Source organism: Mustelus asterias, chromosome 9 (genome assembly GCF_964213995.1).
Source record: "Mustelus asterias chromosome 9, sMusAst1.hap1.1, whole genome shotgun sequence".
NCBI lineage: Eukaryota > Metazoa > Chordata > Chondrichthyes > Carcharhiniformes > Triakidae > Mustelus > Mustelus asterias.
The window spans coordinates 36,218,152-36,238,883 of NC_135809.1; the positions used below are offsets into that span (position 1 = coordinate 36,218,152).

Below are 20,732 nucleotides of genomic sequence, written 5' to 3' on the forward strand. Positions count from 1 at the left end.
ACTGGTGGCTTCAGGGCACTCCTTCATGGGAACTGAGGAGCACTTTCGTGAGGACATCGCCCCAGATCATCATCGTTCCTCTAACTAGTGGCAATGTTTATTCAGCTTTAATCAATTCCTTGTCCGTCACTCTTGGGATAATCACTGCCTTACCCTTGTTGGTATCTGGATGTTATCACAATGCTGTTTGGGGTAGTTTGCTGTGCGCATAGTGGCTGCCACAATTCCTATATTATATCAGTGACTACACTGCAAAATGTAAAGCGTTATGAGACATCCGGTGGTTGAGAAAAATGCTACATAAAGTGCAATCTTACTTTATAGCAGTCTTTCAGATAGGACTTTACTGGAGTTAGTCTACATGCATCACACCATCGGGACTTTCATGGTTTCCTTGAGGCTCAGAGGAAGTCAGCGCTGCTCAAGCCTTAAGTTGCAGCAGCAGTTTGGTCTCCAAGAATCCGATCGACATACCTGGACCATGCTAACTCTAATGGCTATCATTTCCATCTGCAAGTTAAAATTGTACTTGGCCAAATTAGGATGGGAAATGAATGAACAAATTCTCACCCCATTTTAATTGCTGATGCCCACATTCCCCCTGCCCAGGCCTGCTTGCTAAGGAGGGCTATCATTCAAAAAGAACCACTACAACATACAGAGATCAGTGTGACCCCTCTCCTTCCATGTTTTAAGATTAAGGCCATGAGAATCCTTGGAATATTAAGCAAACTCAGAACGAGTTTATTTAAGAAAACACTTTTTGAACCATTAAAAGTCTCTGGTTGGTGTATGTTTGATTCACTTCTCCCACCATGGTGGTACTGCTGCCTCACAGCGCCAGGGACTCGGTTCAATTCCGGCCTTGGGTGACTGTCAGTGTGGAGTTTGCACGTTCTCCCGATGTCTGCGTGGGTTTCCTCCGGGTGCTCCGGTTTCCTCCCACACTCCAAAGAGTTAGGTTGATTAGCGATGCTAAATTGTCCCTTTATTGTCAGGGGATTAGCAGGGTAAATATGTGGGGTTATGGGGATTGGGGGGGGGGGGGGAATTGTTGTCGGTGCAGGCTCGATGGGCCAAATGGCCTCCTTCTGCACTGCAGCGATTCTATGATTCCATGATTTGAAGTGGGACAAGGAAAGTGTCAAACCATCGCTGGCACAAAACTGTCTGTATGGCAGCCCCAGCATGAAGAACACACAGTGCAAATTTTCTGCTTTACAGTTCTCCTATCACATGAGATGAAGCAACAATAAAACATCACAAGCGGGCTACTGCAAGAAGACAGCAGAGTCAGAAAACAGGAAGAAACAGAATCCAGTCAGTGGCCAAACAAGATAAAAGCTACAAATCTGATAAAACTACAAACCTGCTTCTCTGACTCAGGAAGCATGTTCTGGTCAAATTGGTTCTTCTTTGCTGCACTAGGAGAGTAAACAGAAGCTTAAATTATTTCAGTAAACCTGCTCTGTTTTCCTCAGATTTATGTGGGTTGAAAGCCACTCAATATCTAGCTCAAAGAACATCTAATCATCATCCATAACTGCTGACGAATGGGACTTTGGAGATTTCATTCAGTCCTACATTCCTGAGCATTGACTGCAAATAAAGAATTGCTTTGAGTTATAAATAATTCAGCCAATAGTTCTACCAGGACATTGCATATTTTCTGACTGAGCACGAATGAGCAGAACAAATTATATTGTTAGATTGCCTGTTTCGTAACTGATTTACTTGAGTAAATTGGATTAGTCTTACAGTATATATATCTTGGGCATCTGTTCAGACTGTGCAACATGTGCACACAGCTGGTACATACTAATTTTATGGATAACAGGAATATAGGAACAGGAGTAGGTAATGTAGCTTTATCTTGGGTGGCACAGTGGTTAGCACTGTTGCCTCACTGTTGCACCAGGGACCCCAGTTCGGTCCCTGACTTGGGTGACCATCTGTGTGAAGCTTGTACGTTCTCCGCGTGTCTGCGTGGCTTTCCTCCGGGGGCTCTGGTTTACTCCCACAGTCCAAATATGTGCAGGTTAGGTGGATTGACCATGCTAAATTGCCCTTTAGTATCCAAAGATGTGTAGATTATAAGGGTTAGCGGGTTAAATACCGGGGGTTATGGGGATAGGGTAAGGGTAAGATGCTCTGTCCGAGAGTCGGTGCAGACCAGAAGGGCCAAATGGCCTCCTTCTGCACTGTAGGGATTCTATGATTCCATGACGGTTAATGAAAGTCTGTCAATCTCAGATCTGAAATTAATAATTGATCTGGCATCATTTATCATTTGTAGAATAGTGTTTCAAACCTTTACCACCCTTTGAGTAGAGAATTGTTGTCTAATTTCGCTCTTGAAAGTTTGGCTCTAATTTTAAAACTCTGCCTGTTAGTTCCAGAAACTCTCACCAGTGGCAATAGTTTCTCTTTACCTCCCCCTATCCTTTCTGTTCCCCTTTATATCTTGAAAACTTTGGTCAAATCGCCCCTTAACCATCTAAATTTCAAGGAATGCAACCATAATTTTTGCAACCTTTCTTTATAATGTAATTCATAGAATCATAAAATCCCTACAGTGCAGAAGGAGGCCACTCAGCCCATCAAATCTGCACCAACAACAATCCCACCCAGGCCCTATCCCCATAACCTCACACATTTACCCTTCCAATCCCTCTAATTTAAACATCCCGGGACATTAAGCGCCAATTTAGCATGTCCAATCAACCTAACCCACACATCTTTGGACTGTGGGAGGAAACCAGAGCACCCGGAGGAAACCCACGCAGACACGGGAGAATGTGCAAACTCCACACAGACAGTGACCCAAGCCGGGAATCAAACACAGGCCCCTGGAGCTGTGAGACAGGAGCGCTAACCACTGTACCACCATGCTGCCCTAATTCTTGGAGTTCAGGTGTCATTCTGGTGCGTCTCTGTGCACTCACTCCACATCCTTCCTAAGCCATGATCCCGAGAGTGGAACACAGTATTGCAGGTGTGGTCTAACCAAGGCTCTGAATTTTTGAAGTCTGACTTCTAGCCTTTTTTACTCTTTTGTTCTAGGTACAAAGACCAGCATTCCATTAACATTTTTGATGATTTTCTGGATTGCATCGTGATATTTTTATGATCTGCATAGCTGGACATCCAAGTCTCTTTGGACCTCCACTGCTTCTAGTTTTTCTCCATTTAGGAAGAATCCTGTTCTCTCTTTTTAGGTCCACTGTGGATGACCTCAGATATACCTAAATTGAAATCCATTTGGCATTATTTTCCTACTCACTTTTTTTCTTTTTTTTATACATTCCCAGGTTGTGACTATTGCTGGCTAGGCCAGCATTTATTGCCCATCCTAATTGCCCTTGAGAAGCCGGTGGTGTGCCGCCTTCTTGAACTGTTGCATTCCAAGTGGTGTAGGAACACCCAGAGTGCTGTTAGGCATGGAGACCCAAGACTTTGACCCAGCAATAGTGAAGGAATGGCTATATGGTTACAAGCCACGATGATGTGTGGCTTGGAGTAGAACTTGCAGTTGATGATGTTTCTATGCATCCGCTGCCTTGTCCTTTTGGGTGGTAGATGTCAAGGCTTTGGGAGGTGCTATCAAAAGAGCTTTGGTGAGTTGCTGTAGCGCATCTTGTGGATGGTACACACTGCTGACACTGGATCAATGGTGAAGAGAGTTTAAGATGCTGGATGGGATGCCAATCAAGCAGGCTTTGTCCTCGATGGCATCGAACTTCTTAAGTGTTACCGAAACTGCACTCATCCAGACAAATGGGGAATATTCCATCACACTTCTGACTGAATTAGTTCAATTTGCTTTATCCACCAGTATCACAGTAATTTTGCTCTGCCAACTGTGACATTGGTATACCTTTGGGAAGTGTTTTTTTAAATTATGTGCTCTGCAGTTGTAAGCAAACTTTTCTCATTGTTGCCAGGCTCTCTACAAGAGTCTTTTTATTGCTGTTTAAACAGGGGTTTGTATATTTTTACTGGGACGTTTATGACTCTGCATTGTTAGGAGAAAACCTGGTTGGCAAGTCAGGTGACAGGCGTTCTTTCGTTTTCAGTTTGAACTGCAGTTTAGTTTGGGTTTTAGTTTTAGAAGGGGCATCAAGCTGAAAGGAAGTCTCTTTCTCTCTCTCCCTGGTGTTGGAAATTCTGCTGGTTAGCTGAAAGCAAGGTTTTGCCTTTCAAAAGGGAGGAATCAGTTGTTTGCGGCTTGCCTATAGTCCCTGGTGTTTAGGAAAGCTATTCTGACTTCAAACTGTTCTGAGTCTACCCAAGTAACTACAGACTTCATCTAAAGATCTCAAGTCCATTATCATGTGAGCATTAGTCTTTGCTCTATTAAACTTGTGAAAAGGATCATTTGTCTATGAGATTGGTTTGATTGGAAAACATTAGATATATTTGTTAAGGGTTATACATTATTGTGGTTGTTTTGTTTCTTGTTTATAATTGATAAGAGTTATTGTTAATTTTCTTTCCATATATGTTAACTATATTAAAGTTTGTTTGATAAAAGCTCCCTAGTGGGTCATTTGAATCATACCCAAGGTGAAACATATCATGCTCATCCTAGCCAAATTCAAGGTGCAAAGCTTATGATCCAGGCAGGCTCCATAAAACACTTTGGAGTTTCTGACCTGAACCATAACAATTAACACTACAATGAAGTTATTGTGAAAATCCCCTTGTCCCCACACTCCGACGCCTGTCTGGGTACACTGAGGGTGAATTTAGCATGGCCAATGCACCTAACCAGCACTTTTTTTGGACTGTGGGAGGAAACCGGAGCACCCGGAGGAAACCCACGCAGACACAGGGAGAACGTGCAAACTCCACACAGGCAGTCGTCCAAGCCGGGAATCAAATCTGGATCTCTAGCACTGTGAGGCAGCAGTGCTAACCACTGTGCCATCATGCCACCCCATCATCTAAGTCATTAATAAATATAGTGAATAGTTGCGACCCAACACAAATGCTTGAGGGACAACATTAGTCACATCTCACCTATTATGAGGAACTTTATCAAATGCCTTCTGGGAGTTCATATAACTAACAGACATTTCCCTGTCAACTATTTTAGTTGCCTCTTCAAAAAATTCAATCAGGTTCATTGACCTATACCTTTGCAAATCCCTGCTGACTTTGATCAGCTGAAATGTTCAAAGTGCACAGTAACTCTATCCTTAATTATAAATTCCAGCAATTTTTGATAGCAGAGGTTAGGTTAAGTTGTGTATGATTTCCTGGTTTCCCTCGAATGTCACCCTTCTTAAATAGTGGAGTGACATGTGCAACTTTCCAATCTAAAAGGAACGGTTCCTGAATTGAGAGAACTTTGGAAGATTATAGTTTGAGCATTTTCACTTATTCCTTTCTTGGCATGAAAATTATCTGAGTTCCCTTTGTCACTCTTTAGCAGAATTATTTCTTCATTACTGTTATTTTGCTTGCATTAATTTGGGCTGGCAGTTGTCCCTGATTCTGTATTATTTTCCTTGAAGTGAGTAACATGTAGCTACTCTAAATTTTTCACTCAAAATAATTAGTTAGCATGTCCGCCTCTTTATTTTTATTGACAATGTTAACATAATAAATTGCTCTTTTCCTTAAAATAATTATAAAAAATTGACATGTTGATTTTGATATCCCTTGCAAGTGTCTTTTTGTTCTCCCTTTTCTGGTTCTTTCCATTTGTTTTGTTATCCTTTGCTGTTATGCAATGCTTTCCCAGTCACTGGGATTGGTACTTTTGTTCTGCATTTTTGAAAACAGTTTTGTTGAGTTTTATGTTGTCTCAGGCCTCTTTCATTGCTCATGGCTGTCTTTTTTTGGCAAGTAGAGTTCTGCCCTATAGGGGGTAAGCTGGCTCTGAATCACGTTAAGTTAATTCTGGTCACCAGACCTGATGTTCTCCAACATATTCTCTTTTGTAGAAAATGTTTCCTTGCCTTTCCATAGTAGGTGCCAGTTAACGCACAAGTTGGATGCTGCAGGTGTACCAACCACTGTACCAACTTCTGTTATTTAACCCATTACTAGATTTGCCCAGTTTACTGTGGTAGAGTCTGCCCATCCCATTGGCTCTGGGATATACTGCTACAGAAAATTATCATGGACATGCTCCAGAAATGTACTATTTTTCTGTCACGAGCTAGTTTGTTTATTCAAATCCATATACTATCTACAACAAAGTTCTTAAATGTTACATTCAGCAGGGTCTGTATATGTTTCTCACATCTTACTGCATTTTCCCTCATCTTTATATACTCCAGTTTCTACATTCCCATCCACCCTAATTCATCCCTCTATCCTATTTCATCTCATGGAATATCCCATGTAACTCCTTGTAATATCCAGGGCATGTCCCTTATAATCTGTAAACTCCAGTATGCCTTTCCTACGTGCCCTTTGAAATCTGCCTTTCACAGCCTGCTATCACTGCCAGTGAGGGCAGAGAATTCGATACACCGTCAAATCTCTGTTCACTGCAGTGGGACAGGAGAATCCCACTGGCGTCAATGGCTGTGGAATTTTGGCCCTGGTACCGTGAAGGAACCTGAAGGCTTTTAAATCATTGCTGAAAGTATTTTTTTTAAAGATCTGACTGAGAGTTTAAATCAAGAATACTACCATGCTCACCTCAGAGGATTCTCACTTTGTGATTTGAATTATTGCTGGTAAGCGAGCAGCAATTATTAATTGACAAACTTTATGATTTATCGATTAAGTACTCACGGAATACAGAATTAATTTTAGTTCCTTTCCTCCAGTAAACACACCAATAATTATCAATATTTAACAGCTCAATTTAAATGATTCACCAAATAAATTGAAAATACTGACTTTATGGGAAGGAGGGCACAAAAAGTCATTCCAACCCTGTTCACCACATCTGCCCCATTTCTAGAGTCCTTTTTTCCTTTCTCGGGCCACATGCATATGATGAAACTTACTTTTCTTTAAAGTAGATCAGCTCCAGCTGTTTCTTCTCATTCTCATCTTCTGGAAGCAAGAAGAGGCAGATAATGAAACTTGCATACAATAAAGGGAGCTTCTTTGCAAATGGAAAACACCAAATTAAAAGTATTGTGCACAGTAGTGCTGAATTCGATCAACTTTGGTTTCTGGTCTGTACTAATATAAGTCGAGACTATGACGGTGATTTTTCACGCTGTTTGTAGTGGGCGCAAAGTACTATGAGACTCGTAAAATGAGAATCACGCTGATTTCCCTATTCTTCGCCATTGATGTAACAAGGCTCCCTCCAGGAAGATTGGGAACCTCAATTCAATGCATTTCCATATAATTAGTGGGCTTCCTTGCCTTCCTTGAAACTTGTCTCCCCCTCGCTGATGTGACATCAGCAAGGTTTACAACTGGCTATTTAAAGCACATGTGAGTATAGCCATGAGGGGAGAGGGATGTGCCCTGGCACGGTCCCCGGCACTGCCACTGGCAGTGCCAGGCTGCCAGTGAGCAATGCCCTTTAAAAAGGGTGGCCCGATCTCGGGATTCCTGGCTGCCAGCTTTTTCCAGCCCCAACCTGCTGATGGTGTGAGCCACACCTCCAGATTTTCTTTTGCACAGAGTGCTGGATTATCTCGAGAGGCAACCCGGCTGTACAGCCGGTGAGCTGTACACTAGTTTTCCCGTCTCTGTCAGCACTCTGTACAGAGAATGGAGAATCCTGCCCTGTAGCTGAGCTGCTACCAATAACATTAACGCCTCTAAGCTCAGGAAAGGAAACAAGTTAACTAAGCTATTCTCCCCTGATCATGATCGAGTCACCCCTTTTAGAAAACTTTTCATTTGATAGACAATCTTGGGTCAGCACAAGGTCAAAAAGCTTGATGATACCTAACCCACAAGAATTAGGAGTCTGAGTAGGCCATTTGGCCCATCGAGCCTGCTCCACCTTTCAATAAGATCATGATTGACCTGACTGTGGCCTCAACTGAACCTTCATATCTGCTCCCATAACCCTTAACTCCCTTGATGACCAAGAGTCTATCTAACTCAACCTTGAACATATTCAATGACTTTACCTCCACTGGTCTCTCAGGAAAAGCATTCTATAGGCTAATGACCCCCCAAGAGAAAAAAAAATCTCCTCATCCCATTCTTAAATGAGAGAGCTCCTGAGTTTTAAATAATACACCCTGGTTCTTGGCTCCCTCAAAAAGGGAAACATTCTCTCAGCATCCACTCTGTCAAGTTTCCACAGGATCTTATATGATTCAAGAAGTTCACCTCTCAGTCTTCTAAGTTCCTATGGGTATAGGCCTATTGTGTTCAACCTTCCCTCATTCGATAACCCTTTTATCCCAGGAATCAGTCAAGTGAAACTTCTCTGAACTACTTCTAATACCGTTATGCCCTTTCTTAAGTAAAAAGACCAAGACTTCACACAATATTCCAGGTATGGTCTCGCCAACACCCTGTACAACTGTAGCATAACTTTTTTACTTTTATACACGATTCTCCTTGCAATACACACCAACATTCCATTTGCCTTCCTAATCACTTGCTGTACCTGCACACCAACTTGTTGTGATCCAAGTAACAGGCCACCCATATTCCTCTCTCCATTCAAATAATACACTGTTTTTCTTTTCAACGTGGACAATTCACATTTTCCAACATTATACTCTATCTGCCAAATTTTTGCCCACTCACCTAACCTATCTCTATCCCTCTGTATATGCTTTATGTCCATTTGAGAACTTATTTTCCTAATTATCTTTGTGTCATCAGCAAACTTAGCTACCATGCCTTCAGCACCTTCATCCAAATCATAATAAAGATTGGAAATAGTTGAGGCCCAGACTGATCCCTATGTGGCACTCCAATAGTAACAGTTTGCCAATCCACAAATGATCCATTTATTCCTACTCTCTGCTTTCTGTTAGCTAACCAATCCTCCATCCATGTTAATATGTTACCCCCTACAAGGTGAGCCCTTATTTTGTGTAGTAACCTTTGATGTGGAATCTTGAGGAATGCCTTCTGGAATTCTAAGTAAACCACATCTCCAGATTCCCCTTTAGCCATGTTGCTAGTTACTTCCTTGAATAAATTTAATAAATTAGTCAAACACAATTTCCCTTCCGTGAAACCACATTGACTCTGCCTAATTGCATAATGATTTTCTAAATGTACTGCTATTACCACCTTAATAATGGATTCTAGCATTTTTCTAATGAGAGACATTACACTCTGAATGATCATTCATTCATGAAGAATGCTTGCTTGGATGAGGTACTGTTAGTTCACTTTGGATTGTATCCCAAGCAAAGCCAATACTTCAAGGCAGGAAGGAGAAAAATGGGATTGAATTTAACTACCTAAATTGGATTTAATGTGATGTTCATGGTGCCATTAACTCTGACAATCAGCTTGTGGATATTTTGACTGGGGCATTTTGCTGGGTGACTGAAGGACCTGTGTGTTTCAAACTTATTGCCCTCCATCAAAAAGTAAGGAGAAGGAAAGGTAGAAGGAATCAGGATGTGGATGGGAGACTGAACATTCACTGAACGTATGTGATCAATGTGAGTTATTACCAGTAACACTTGTGGCAGTTATCCAATACGCACCGTATTTATGGGAGCCTGAACTAGTGTAGGCATCTTCTATGCTGTCTGTGTCCGTGATTACAGTTAATTCGACATCAGATTCCAAGCTGGTGTTGATGAGCTGCTGCAGCACAGCTTCTGCAATCGGCATCACCATAGCAGTAGTGGAAGTGTTACTGAGCCACATGGATAAGAACACGGTACAGCACATGAAGCCAAGCACCAACCTGTGAGTAAGAGAGTAAATAAATAGAGTGCTCGTAAACTGAGAATTTACCAAACAGGAGAAGGGAGATTCTGATTCTGCCTGGCACTGGTGATTAGAACAAAGATCAAAGAAAAGTGCAGCACAGGAACAGGCCCTTCAGCCCTCGCTGATCATGATACCCTAACTAAATTTTAAAAACCTTCTGCCCTTACTCAGTCTGTTTCCCTCTATTCCCTGCCCATTCATGTACCCATCCAGATGCCTCTTAAATGTTGCTAATGTGCCTGCTTCCGCCACCTCTTCTGGCAGCGTGTTCTATGTACGCACCACTCTCTGCTTGAAAACCCTCCCCCGCACATCTTCCTTAAACTTCCCCCCTCTGAGCTTGAACCTGTGCCCCCTTGTAATTGACACTTCCATCCTGGGAAAAAGCCTCTGACTATCCACCCTGTATATGCCTCTCATAATTTTGTGGACCTCTATCATGTCTCCCCTCAGCCTCCGTCTTTCCAGTGAAAACAATCCTAGCTTATTCAACCTCTCCTCATAGCCAATGCGCTCGAGCCCAGGCAACATTCTGGTGAACCTCCTTAGCTTTCTCTCCAAAGCTTCCATGTCCTTTTGGTAGTGTGGGGACCAGAACTGCACACAATACTGTAAATGCGGCCTAACCAAATTTTTATATAACTGTAACATGATTTGCCAACTCTTGTACTCAATGCCCCGGCTGATGAAGGCATGCATGCCATATGCCTTCTTAATCACCCTGGCCACCTGGATGCTACTTTTTAGGGAACTGTGGACCTGCACGCCCAGATCCCTCTGTATGTTAATGTCCCTAAGGGCTCTGACATTTACAGTATAAGGCGGGTTGAGGTGGATGTTGTGATTTTATCAGTGAAGTTAGAACATAGAACAGTACAGTACAGAACAGGCCCTTCGGCCCACGATGTTGTGCCGAGCTTTATCTGAAACCAAGATCAAGCTATCCCACTCCCTATCATCCTGGTGTGCTCCATGTGCCTATCCAATAACCGCTTAAATGTTCCTAAAGTGTCTGACTCCACTATCACTGCAGGCAGTCCATTCCACACCCCAACCACTCTCTGCGTAAAGAACCTACCTCTGATATCCTTCCTATATCTCCCACCACGAACCTTATAGTTATGCCCCCTTGTAATAGCTCCATCCACCCGAGGAAATAGTCTTTGAACGTTCACTCTATCTATCCCCTTCATCATTTTATAAACCTCTATTAAGTCTCCCCTCAGCCTCCAGTTATTTAATAACAAGCCACCTCAGGCTGGCATCCAAACATAAAGTCAGAGCAGCCACGATACTAGTAGCCTTGCTCCTGTGGCGGACTTGTAGTTGAGCAGGATCAATATTTGTCAGTTCCAAGGGATAACATCCCTGTCCCAAATTGGGAGAAAGGTATCATTAGCATGTTTGTGGTGGATAGACCCTACACGCCTGTCTTGACAGAGACTAGGAATTCGCTAATTCACAGTTAAACTGCCCCTTTGATCCAACAGAGATGATTCAAAGGAAGTTGAGTAGAAAAGGAGTTGTTACTCCCAAAGAAGTAATCAGCTCACTCTGTAAAGCAATCGTCCCATTGCCTTTTCCCTTAGACATCTTGCTACCTTTAGAAGGTTTATAATGGAACTTAAGCATGTTCTCTGGAAGTGCACTTTCAGTTTAACTTCTCATTTTCACATCGCATCTGACCTTTCCATGGTCCGCCCCTCTGATTCCCATGGCGGGTAAGATGGTAAAATTCTGGCCCATGTGTGTAAGGAGCTATATCACAATGATGTCACTCACAGAGATAAGATGATCCTGAAGCAATTTAAAGAGTAGCTCCAGATATGTCTTGGTCTTATTTAACCTTTGTAAATAGTATGTAAATAAATGGTTTTGAACAAAAGACTATTGCCTCCAGCAAGATCTCCTTTCGGTAAGAAGCCAGAAAATCCTGAGGTGATCACACAATAACAGAGTCAGGGAGATATACGTTTTCCAAAGATGTGAGGGTTAGGTTGATTGGCCATGACAATTTGTCCCTTAGTGTTAGGGAGTTTAGCAAGGTAAATATATGGGATTACGGGGATAGGGCCTCGGTGGGATTGTTGTCAGTGCAGGCTCTATGGGCCGAATGGCCTCCTTCTGCATTGTAGGGATTGTTATGTATGCGGGGTGTAGCTCCTTTAAGAGGACGGGTCAGGTGACCCAGGGTGTGGGGTGACCCGTCTGGGAAACCGCCCCTATAGCCACTGGAGGGTTGGAGTGTGAGAAGGACAATTCTTCAATAAACCCTATGGTTCCTGCGGCTTGCCTTTGGTGTGACTTCTTTGGAGTTATTTCCCAGTAATCTCAGACTTAACAGGGATTCTATGATTCTAAGACATCATTTGGAAACAACACGATTACCTACAAGCTGTGAATGTAACCACATCTTGAGTGGGGTTGCAGTACCTCTCATTGCCACCAGAGGTCTTCACATATTTTGGAAGTGTGCTTCAGTGGCCCCATAAATTTCTGGCAAGATTGACCCCCCCCCGCCATTAGTCAGGTGCAAATCAACGTCAAGTGAAGGCAGATGCAGTGTTAAACAGTAACATTTGAATGTTACTGTTGGAGATGCGGTGCTGCACTGTTAGCTTCTCAAAAATAGCAAGTCACCATCAGGTTCATCATTAAAATGCACTGAGCAGTGTGGAGTTGCTATTCCATTGTAGCTGCAAACTAAAGTCACTACAGGAATTTAGAGTTGGTCTGAATTGATGTAAGGAGCCTGGCTTGAAGCCATAGATCTGCAAATGCTTAATTAAACTTGGACTAGTTATCAGAGGTTCTTGGAGCAATGTGGTAATTGTTAACGACTGCCAATGGACTTCTCTGGCACCAAGAATTAACTGCTACAAGTATGGACTTTCCTTTAGGTTTTGATGGTTTTCATACATTTTAAATGCGTAAAATTTTAAATGAGAATCTTTCTTTTACTTTTTCATTCTTTCTCTTCTTTCTCTCCCTTAATCCAATCGTTCTCTCTATTTCTCATTCTGTACCTGATTTAGCATTCACCCATAATTCACACACATCTCTCCACTCTTAATGTCATAATCTTCGCTTTGTTTAGTTAGGGAGAAGCCCAGTGCCTTGTCTTGTTCATTAAGGTCCCAGTTGTTGATGGACCTCATTTACCCAAAATGTTATCAGTTCACATTCCCAGCAGCTTGCCAAATAAAATATTGGCAGGATTAAACAGGCAGAGGGAGGTCTCTATGATGGAGGACACTGTTCATTGCCCTACAGATTATGGGACAATATTGTTGGAGAGCAAATGAGATTAATGAAGCATGATTAGGACAAGGTATATCACATAGTAACTATTACTAAAGAACCACTAATGGTAAAGGTGAAAATACAAACAAATGGAACATTTGATGCTAGTGTTTGACAAATATATCAGAAAATTGTGGGAATACTCAGCAGTATTTGTAGAAGGAAGACATTTGCAGTCAGTGGCACAATGGTAGCGTTCACTTCTGACCTCGGAGAAAGCTGTCCGCAAAGATCTGGGCATCTCCGTGGCATGGATTTCCCCTTTTCTGGCATTAGTTTGAATCAGGCAGTGAGCCAAAGGGATTTTCAGATGTCCAGCCATGGTGATATCATGAAACAGGGTAAGGAGCCAATCACGTTGACACATTCTCACAGACAGCAATCCTGGAGTAAAATTTGCTGATTATCCTTCAATTTTAATTAAACTTAGCAAAGAGTGAAATAAATAATTGGGACATTTCGTTGAAATAAGATAGAAAGTGAAATATCATTGCTTTAGAAAAACTTCTAACATGTAAAAACTGTGAATTTCTTTTATCCTAATCACTGTATAGGCGGCATGATGGCACAGTGGTTAGCACTGCTGCCTCACAGTGCCAGGGACCTGGGTTCAATTCTGACCTTAGGTGACTGTCTGTGTGGAGTTTGCACATTCTCCCCTGTAGGTTTCCTTCGGGTGCTCCGGTTTCTTCCCACAGTCCAAAGATGTGCAGGTTAAGTGGATTGGCTATGCTAAATTACCCCTTCATGTCCCAAGATGTGTAGGTTGGGGGGGTGGGGTAAATATGTGGGATTATAGGAAAGAGCCTGGGTGGGATAATCTGTCGGAGAGTCGGCGCAGACTTGATGGGCCAAATGGACTCTTCCTGCACTGTAGGGATTCTATGATTCAATGATAATGGAGAATTGGACATTCAACAGCTGATATATTGCTGAGAAAATAGACATTCACTGAAATCTTGCTCCCATTCACAGCAGCGGGGTCTCACGGTCCCGTTGATGACGCACCCTCCCTGGGGGTTCACTGGTGGAGAGGGGTGCATTCAACAGAAAATCTGTTGACAACGGGTGGACCATAAGATCTCACTGCCAGCGAGCCTGCGTCTCTTCCTGCTGCGGTGAAACACGCCGCAGAGGTGGACAAAATTCCTGCCTTTGTTGTTGAAGCTTTTCATCTTGCCCTCATCAGGACAGATGCCAAATTTCAAAAGGAACAACAATTGATACTGGATAAGAAAAGGGTGCTGATTCCTTGCTAAGTGAATCTGATTGATCACAGTGCTGCCATGGAACCATGCCATTGCTTAATTCAAAAAAGATGCAATACCTGAACATGTTTCCTTTCCTGCAGGGAACAAGTCCCTCCTTTGAATATATGTAGCTTCAAGCAAATGTAAGTGAGCCACATTGTATGCCCGACTAATAATCTTAAGTTGATTGTTAGCGTAATTCTTAGCACACTCAGAATTATTCAGCAAGGTTTCTTTAAACGCACCTTGGCATAAAACATAGTTCTCGGTAACCCATGGTGTAGCTATTCTATATGGACAAATTGATGATTTAGTCCTGTTCTGGCAGAATCTCCTGAAAAATGGATGAATGTCTAAAAATCATCGTCAGAGTCTCCATTCAATGATGTAATACAGAAAGTGGCAAAGGGTTTCCAACCACAATAAGAACCTGATCGTAAGATTAAGAGAGATGCTAAATAGATGATGATTCAGCATAACTGGGCTCTGTGCATGTTTTTGATGCATTAGGGTGACATTCTGGCCATTAGGTAGGTATAACTAATGGGGAAATCTATCCTTCATTAAACCTTGAAGACAAAGTGCCAAAAGAAGCTAGACTTTCACTGCAGTCTTGCTTTGATAATCTTGGACCTGTACCTTCTACAGCACACATCTGGAGCTTGGAGTAATACTCACATTCCGGGTTTGGCACCTGCTAACATCACCATACGGAGGGCGATCCTCTTGTGCAAGTTCCACTTCTCAATGGAAGCAGCCAAGCAGATGACACCAATCAGCAGCAAGGTAGTGTCCTTGAAGTATTCTGAAGCTACCTGCACAAAACGCACACAAATATCAGGCCTGAAGAAAATCAGCACCTTTTATGATACAACATGGGCCATTATGCTGAAAGTTCTCATAACATAACATAACACACTGAAGAATCAGAACTTGTTGTGCAGTGCTGTGTATCAGCCTGACAGCTCCATACCCAGGACATTCATCTTATTGACAGCCCCCTGCATAGCAACTCCGATTGCAATATATTGAAATGTTTGCGTTCATCTTACAATGCAGTGCAACACGTTGATAGGCCTGAGAGAGAGATATTAACTGGGATGGGCCGAAAAACCATGGCTTTTAACCCAATGGTAACTTGGTTGGGAGGAGTTAGGTTTCTTATCTGCTGGAAATTTAAACACTGTTTGGCTACTCAATCTTGCAGGTTTATGAGGCACTTGTATATTTGTGAAAATATGAGCCCTATAGCATCACAGGAAGCCTAGTTGCATTTTAATTGGAGCTCTGAGGGAAACCCCTGTAGAGTTCCCTGCCAGACTGAAGCAGATTTGTATACGGAAGAGGTCTCCAAGGGCAGAACGTTCCTCTTTGGTGATGGGATTTGCAGTGCTGTATCCCAGTAATTTCCACCAGACCTAGATTAGACATGCAGTTAATGGAAAGGGGGAGAAGGAAGCACGGATATCTTAGAATCTTAGAAACCCTACAGCACAGAAAGAGGCCATTCAGCCCATCGAGTCTGCACCGACCACAATCCCACCCAGGCCCTACCCCCATATCCCTACATATTTACACACTAATCCCTCTAACCTACGCATCCCAGGACACTAAGGGGCAATTTTAGCATGGCCAATCAACCTAACCCGCACATCTTTGGACTGTGGGAGGAAACCGGAGCACCCGGAGGAAACCCACACAGACACGAGCAGAATGAGCAAACTCCACACAGTGACCCAAGCCGGGAATCGAACCCAGGTCCCTGGAGCTGTGAAGCAGCAGTGCTAACCACTGTGCTACCGTGCCACCCTACATATATGTGGCATTAAGACTACTGAAGAGGATACGCACCACCACAGACTGGTGAGGCCAATTGGTTTGTTTCCATGTTGTAATTTCAAATGTAATTCTATATGGATTACATTACAGAATTCCCTCTAATGGTATTACTCTTGTTTTTGGAGACGGTTCCCTCATATCAGAAGGTACAATGGAAACAAAGACACTGTCATTGATTGAGAGACGTCAGAGGAGCAGGGTACAAATCCAGTAAGACTCACTTCTGGAGCTCTTAATGGCAGGGGGTCACCTTCCTGCCCAGCAGCTGGTCATATTGCCATCCTAACTGGTGGGTGGGAGATAACAGCTGTGGCAAGAAGCTGCAATGAGGGACTGTGAGGAATGAACACTGACTTGGAAAGAGAACATTAGGTCTGGGCTGTGATCGGGGGGACTGAAGAGAGACCGAAGGTTGCCTTTAGAGGCTTGGGTTGAGTGTTCCTGCTACTCCAGCCAAGAAATAATGCTGAAAGAGTCTCTTATCTTGTGGTCCCAGCACTTCCTGTCTCAGATCAGTGGTCCACAGCTTTAGCCACCCCACCCCACCCCTCCCCCACCTCCGCCCGCTTATTTGGAACTGTAAGTTGCAGCAGTGATAATGTCATTAGCCTGGAATTTCCAAGAGGTTGCATTGGTTTTTTTCAGTGCAATTCACCGGAAATCACCCAAAATCAAACAATGTTCAGCTGTATGAGTAAAACTGCACCAGGTGACCAACCTTGAATACATCAAAAAATATCTCCTATTGCAAAGGTTTTTCAAATACCAAGAGGGTGGCAATTGGTAGGTGGGGTGAACGGGGGCGATGATCATTCGAGGGGGCAGGGTGAACGGGGGCAGTGATTGGCCGGGGGGGGCGGAATCAGGGGGGCCGCGATCGGGGGCACAATTGGGGGGGGGGCGGCAATTGGGGGGGTGGGGAAGGCTATGTCCAGGGGAATAGGAGAGTGACAATCTCCGTGCACACTGTGTGCATACACAGTCCATTGGGAGATCAGGTGTATGCACAATGATGCCCTCTAACATTCAGCAGCTGGCCTCCCAGCATGAATAGAGTCCATCCACTCCACCTACTGGCATGAATCATACTTTGCCTCATTTTTTCTCTAAGTAGCATAAGATAACTTCTGAGAACTCGCCCAAAAAATGGGTGCAATTCTGTCCCGTTTTCATGCTTCACCAGCACTTAGAATCTTTTTGGTAAGATCGCCCCCTTTGAGCGTAATTTGCACTTGGATTGACAATATGGGGCAGGATTTTCTGGCCGTGCTTGCCCCAAAACCGGAAAATCCCGCCTGAGGTCAACGAACCTTTGCATGGTCTGCACCCCCCGCCCCCACCCCCCCACCAACCCCCCACCCCCCCCACCACCCCCCCCACCCCCCCACCACCCCCCCCACCCCCCCCCCACCACCCCCCCCCACCCCCACCCCCATCACCCCCACCCCCACCACCCCCCCCCCCCCCCCCCACCACCATCCGTTACGATTCCCATGGTGGGAAAATTACCCAGATGGTGTCCAAAGTGGAAACATTACCCAACATTTTTGAGAAAATGTAATTGTGGATGTTGTTCTATTTTAATGCAAATTATTATACTGCCATGAAGATGTGTTTAAAGATGTAACAGATCAGTGAGGTAAAATATAAAGCAAATTGTTAACACAAATGTTTCTAAAATATCAGAAATATGGTTTTCATTCTATGCAAAACATTTTAAGCATAAGTTTGCATCTCATTCAGAACAGGTATAAGCTCAAGAAATTTGTGTGTACTGCACTTTTCCATAAGTCCGTATTTTGCAGAGGGAGATTTTGTACAATGAAACAGAGCAGATTTGGGCATCCCATGAAAACAGTGTAATAGCTAATGCTCGAATTTTTCGATCTTTTGCACTAAAAATTAGCATTAAAATGTACCTACGCACAAGTTCTCTGGAAAATTCTGAGTAGATAAGGTAGATCTTCGTAGAGCACTGTTAAAGGTATGGGGTCGCAAGCCTTAAAGGGACTGCTGGAGGTGCCACCCAAAAGACAAATATTTTCTTCTGTGAAGGGTTTAGGGAGCAAAGGTGCCCCACTTTACCTTCGAATTGTCTATTTAACCCAGTTGTAACCCACAGGGGGTTAAAAATGCGACCCCACAATTTTTAATAATTTGGTGAATACGTATTCATGTAGTCAAGTTTAGGTATTTTCTCTGCCTAATGGATTTGGAGCTGTTGTGTTAACTTTATGGGGCCATTAATGATGCCTTTTGGATAGGTACATCACCGCATAAAACTGCTGTGATGATTTGAGTAGATCCATCTTTGGACCTGGCCGCTCTGTCATTCGCAACAATTTCACGGAGCAATGTACTTGAACTTCACATCAATGGCATTAGCAGCAAATACAACCTTTGTTTTAACCTCACACCTTTGACTTCTAGCAGATGCTCCCAGCCATTTACCCTTTTTTAAAAATTCACTTCCAGGATGTGGGTGTTACTGGCTCGGTCAGTATTTATTGCCCATCCCTAATTGCCCATGAGAAGATGGTGGTGAGTTGCTTTCTTGAACCGCTGGAGTCCCTGTGGTATCGGAACACCCACAATGCTGTTAGGGAGGGAGTTCCAAGATTTTGACCCAGCGGCAGTGAAGGAACGGCGATTATATTTCCAAGTCAGGATGATGAGTTACTTGGAGGAGAACTTCCAGGTGGCGGTGTTCCCATGTATTTGCAGCCCTTGTCCTTCTATGTGGTTAGCAATCGTGGGTTTGGAAGATGCTGCCTGAAGTGCCTTGGTGAGTTCCTGCAGTGTATCTTGTAGATGGTACACACGGCTGTTACTGTTCGTCGATGGTGGAGGGAGTGAAGTTTGTGGAAGGGGCGCCAATAAATGGGCCTGGATGGTGTGAAACCTTTTGAGTGTTGTTACAGCTGCACTCATTCAGAGGAGTGGAGAGTACTCCATCACACTCCCGACTTATGCCTTGTAGATGGTGGACAGGGTTTGTGGAGTCAGAAGGTGAATTACTCACCACAGGATTTCTAGCCTCTGACCTGCTCTTGTAGCCACAGTATTTATTTGGCTGGTCCAGTTCAGTTTCTAGTCAATGGCAACCCCTAGGATGTTGATTCATTGCTTGTGAACAGGTCGAAACAAAATTCCATTCTGCTATGAAGGGAAACCTGGGCACAAAGCCTTTTTCAATTTAGCTATCATACAGTGCATTGCAGAAAGCTCCCCCTTGTTTAATGCAGTGACATTTTCCTATGAATTTAAATGAAGTTGTTTGACACACTCATAAAGTTCATTTATTAGTGTCACAAGTCATCTTACATTAACACTGCAGTGAAGTTACTATGAAAATCCCCTAGTTGCCACACTCTGGCGCCTGTTCAGGTACACTGAGGGAGAATTTAGCATGGCCAATGCACCTACCAAGCATGTCTTTTGGACTTGTGGGAGGAAACGGAAGCACCCGGAGGAAACCCACGCAAACATGTGGAGAACGTGTAGACTCCACACAGACAGCGACCCAAGCTGGAACTCAAACCCAGATCCCTGTGAGGTAACAGTGCTAACCACTGCGCCAACGTGCTTAATTTTTCCGTGGAAAAAGTTAGTGGTTGAAGTTTAGCCTGTTTCTATTTTACCTCAGTGTTCAAATGTTGGCTCACTAGCAAAGAACCTGTTCTCCAGTTCACAGAGATCAGACTATCGATTAAAGAGTGTCACAGACTCAATTGTCAGTTCTCACCCAGGAAGTATAATCGCCCCTTCGCTAGATAAGTAACCCCGCCCCCAGAAGTAGAAGCTGCTAAGAATACACTTTACATTGGTCACAGATCAGTGCACATATTAACTGCTGAGCAGACATGTGATGATAAATAATCCATTACCTTGATGAGAAGTGATGTGGCTTTAAAGAGGGAACTTTAGCCCTGCCTCTGACGCATTGATCAAAAAAATGGAGTTAGAAATTGACTCTTACCACTTGAGGGATTTTACTTACAATTCAGTTTTTATTTAAAAAGTAACATTTTAAGTGACAGGCTGTGCGCTCCATGTGTTGCGACAGAGCTGACATGTCTGCCAATTGACCTCCAGACAGATGGCCATGGGGAAATCTCGAGCAGAGAGCAGGAGATTTTCCACAAGAATAAGAAAGATCAATGACAGATGGAGCGTCATCCTGGGCCGCTCTTGTGCAACTCTTTCTGCCTCCTTTTCAGAATTTTACTTCCTTTCTTGCCTTAAGATGCTGTAGGGAGAGGGGTGGGGGGGGGGGGGGGGGGGGGGGGAGGGGATTTAACTGCCTATTAGGGGCAATAGCGAGCAGGTGAGCAATTAAAATGAAGCAGCACCGTGCACTCAAAGGTCCTTGTGATCGGAGTGCCTGCCCTTTTAAATATGGCTTCTGATCTCTCCAACCCCCAGCCCCCAAACCAATCCCGCAAGGTTTTACTCAGCAAGTTGACCACAGGTGCTGGGTTTTCTCAATTTCAC

At 43.6% G+C, this 20,732-nt stretch overlaps 1 protein-coding gene across 3 annotated transcripts in view; it reads right to left on the reverse strand.

Annotated features, from left to right (window-relative positions):
- slc13a4 (solute carrier family 13 member 4) overlaps positions 1-20,732 on the reverse strand; it is a 95,453-nt gene that overhangs the window by 33,114 nt on the left and 41,607 nt on the right. For 2 of the 3 annotated variants that reach the window (XM_078219963.1, XM_078219965.1), the window contains exons 3-6: positions 15,078-15,214; positions 9,615-9,820; positions 6,972-7,020; positions 1,370-1,424 (exon numbers count right to left, since the gene is read on the reverse strand). In XM_078219963.1, coding sequence (XP_078076089.1) covers positions 1,370-1,424; positions 6,972-7,020; positions 9,615-9,820; positions 15,078-15,214 — 447 coding nt within the window. The remainder of the gene's footprint in view (positions 1-1,369; positions 1,425-6,971; positions 7,021-9,614; positions 9,821-15,077; positions 15,215-20,732) is intronic. The other variant, XM_078219964.1, reaches the window with a different exon arrangement.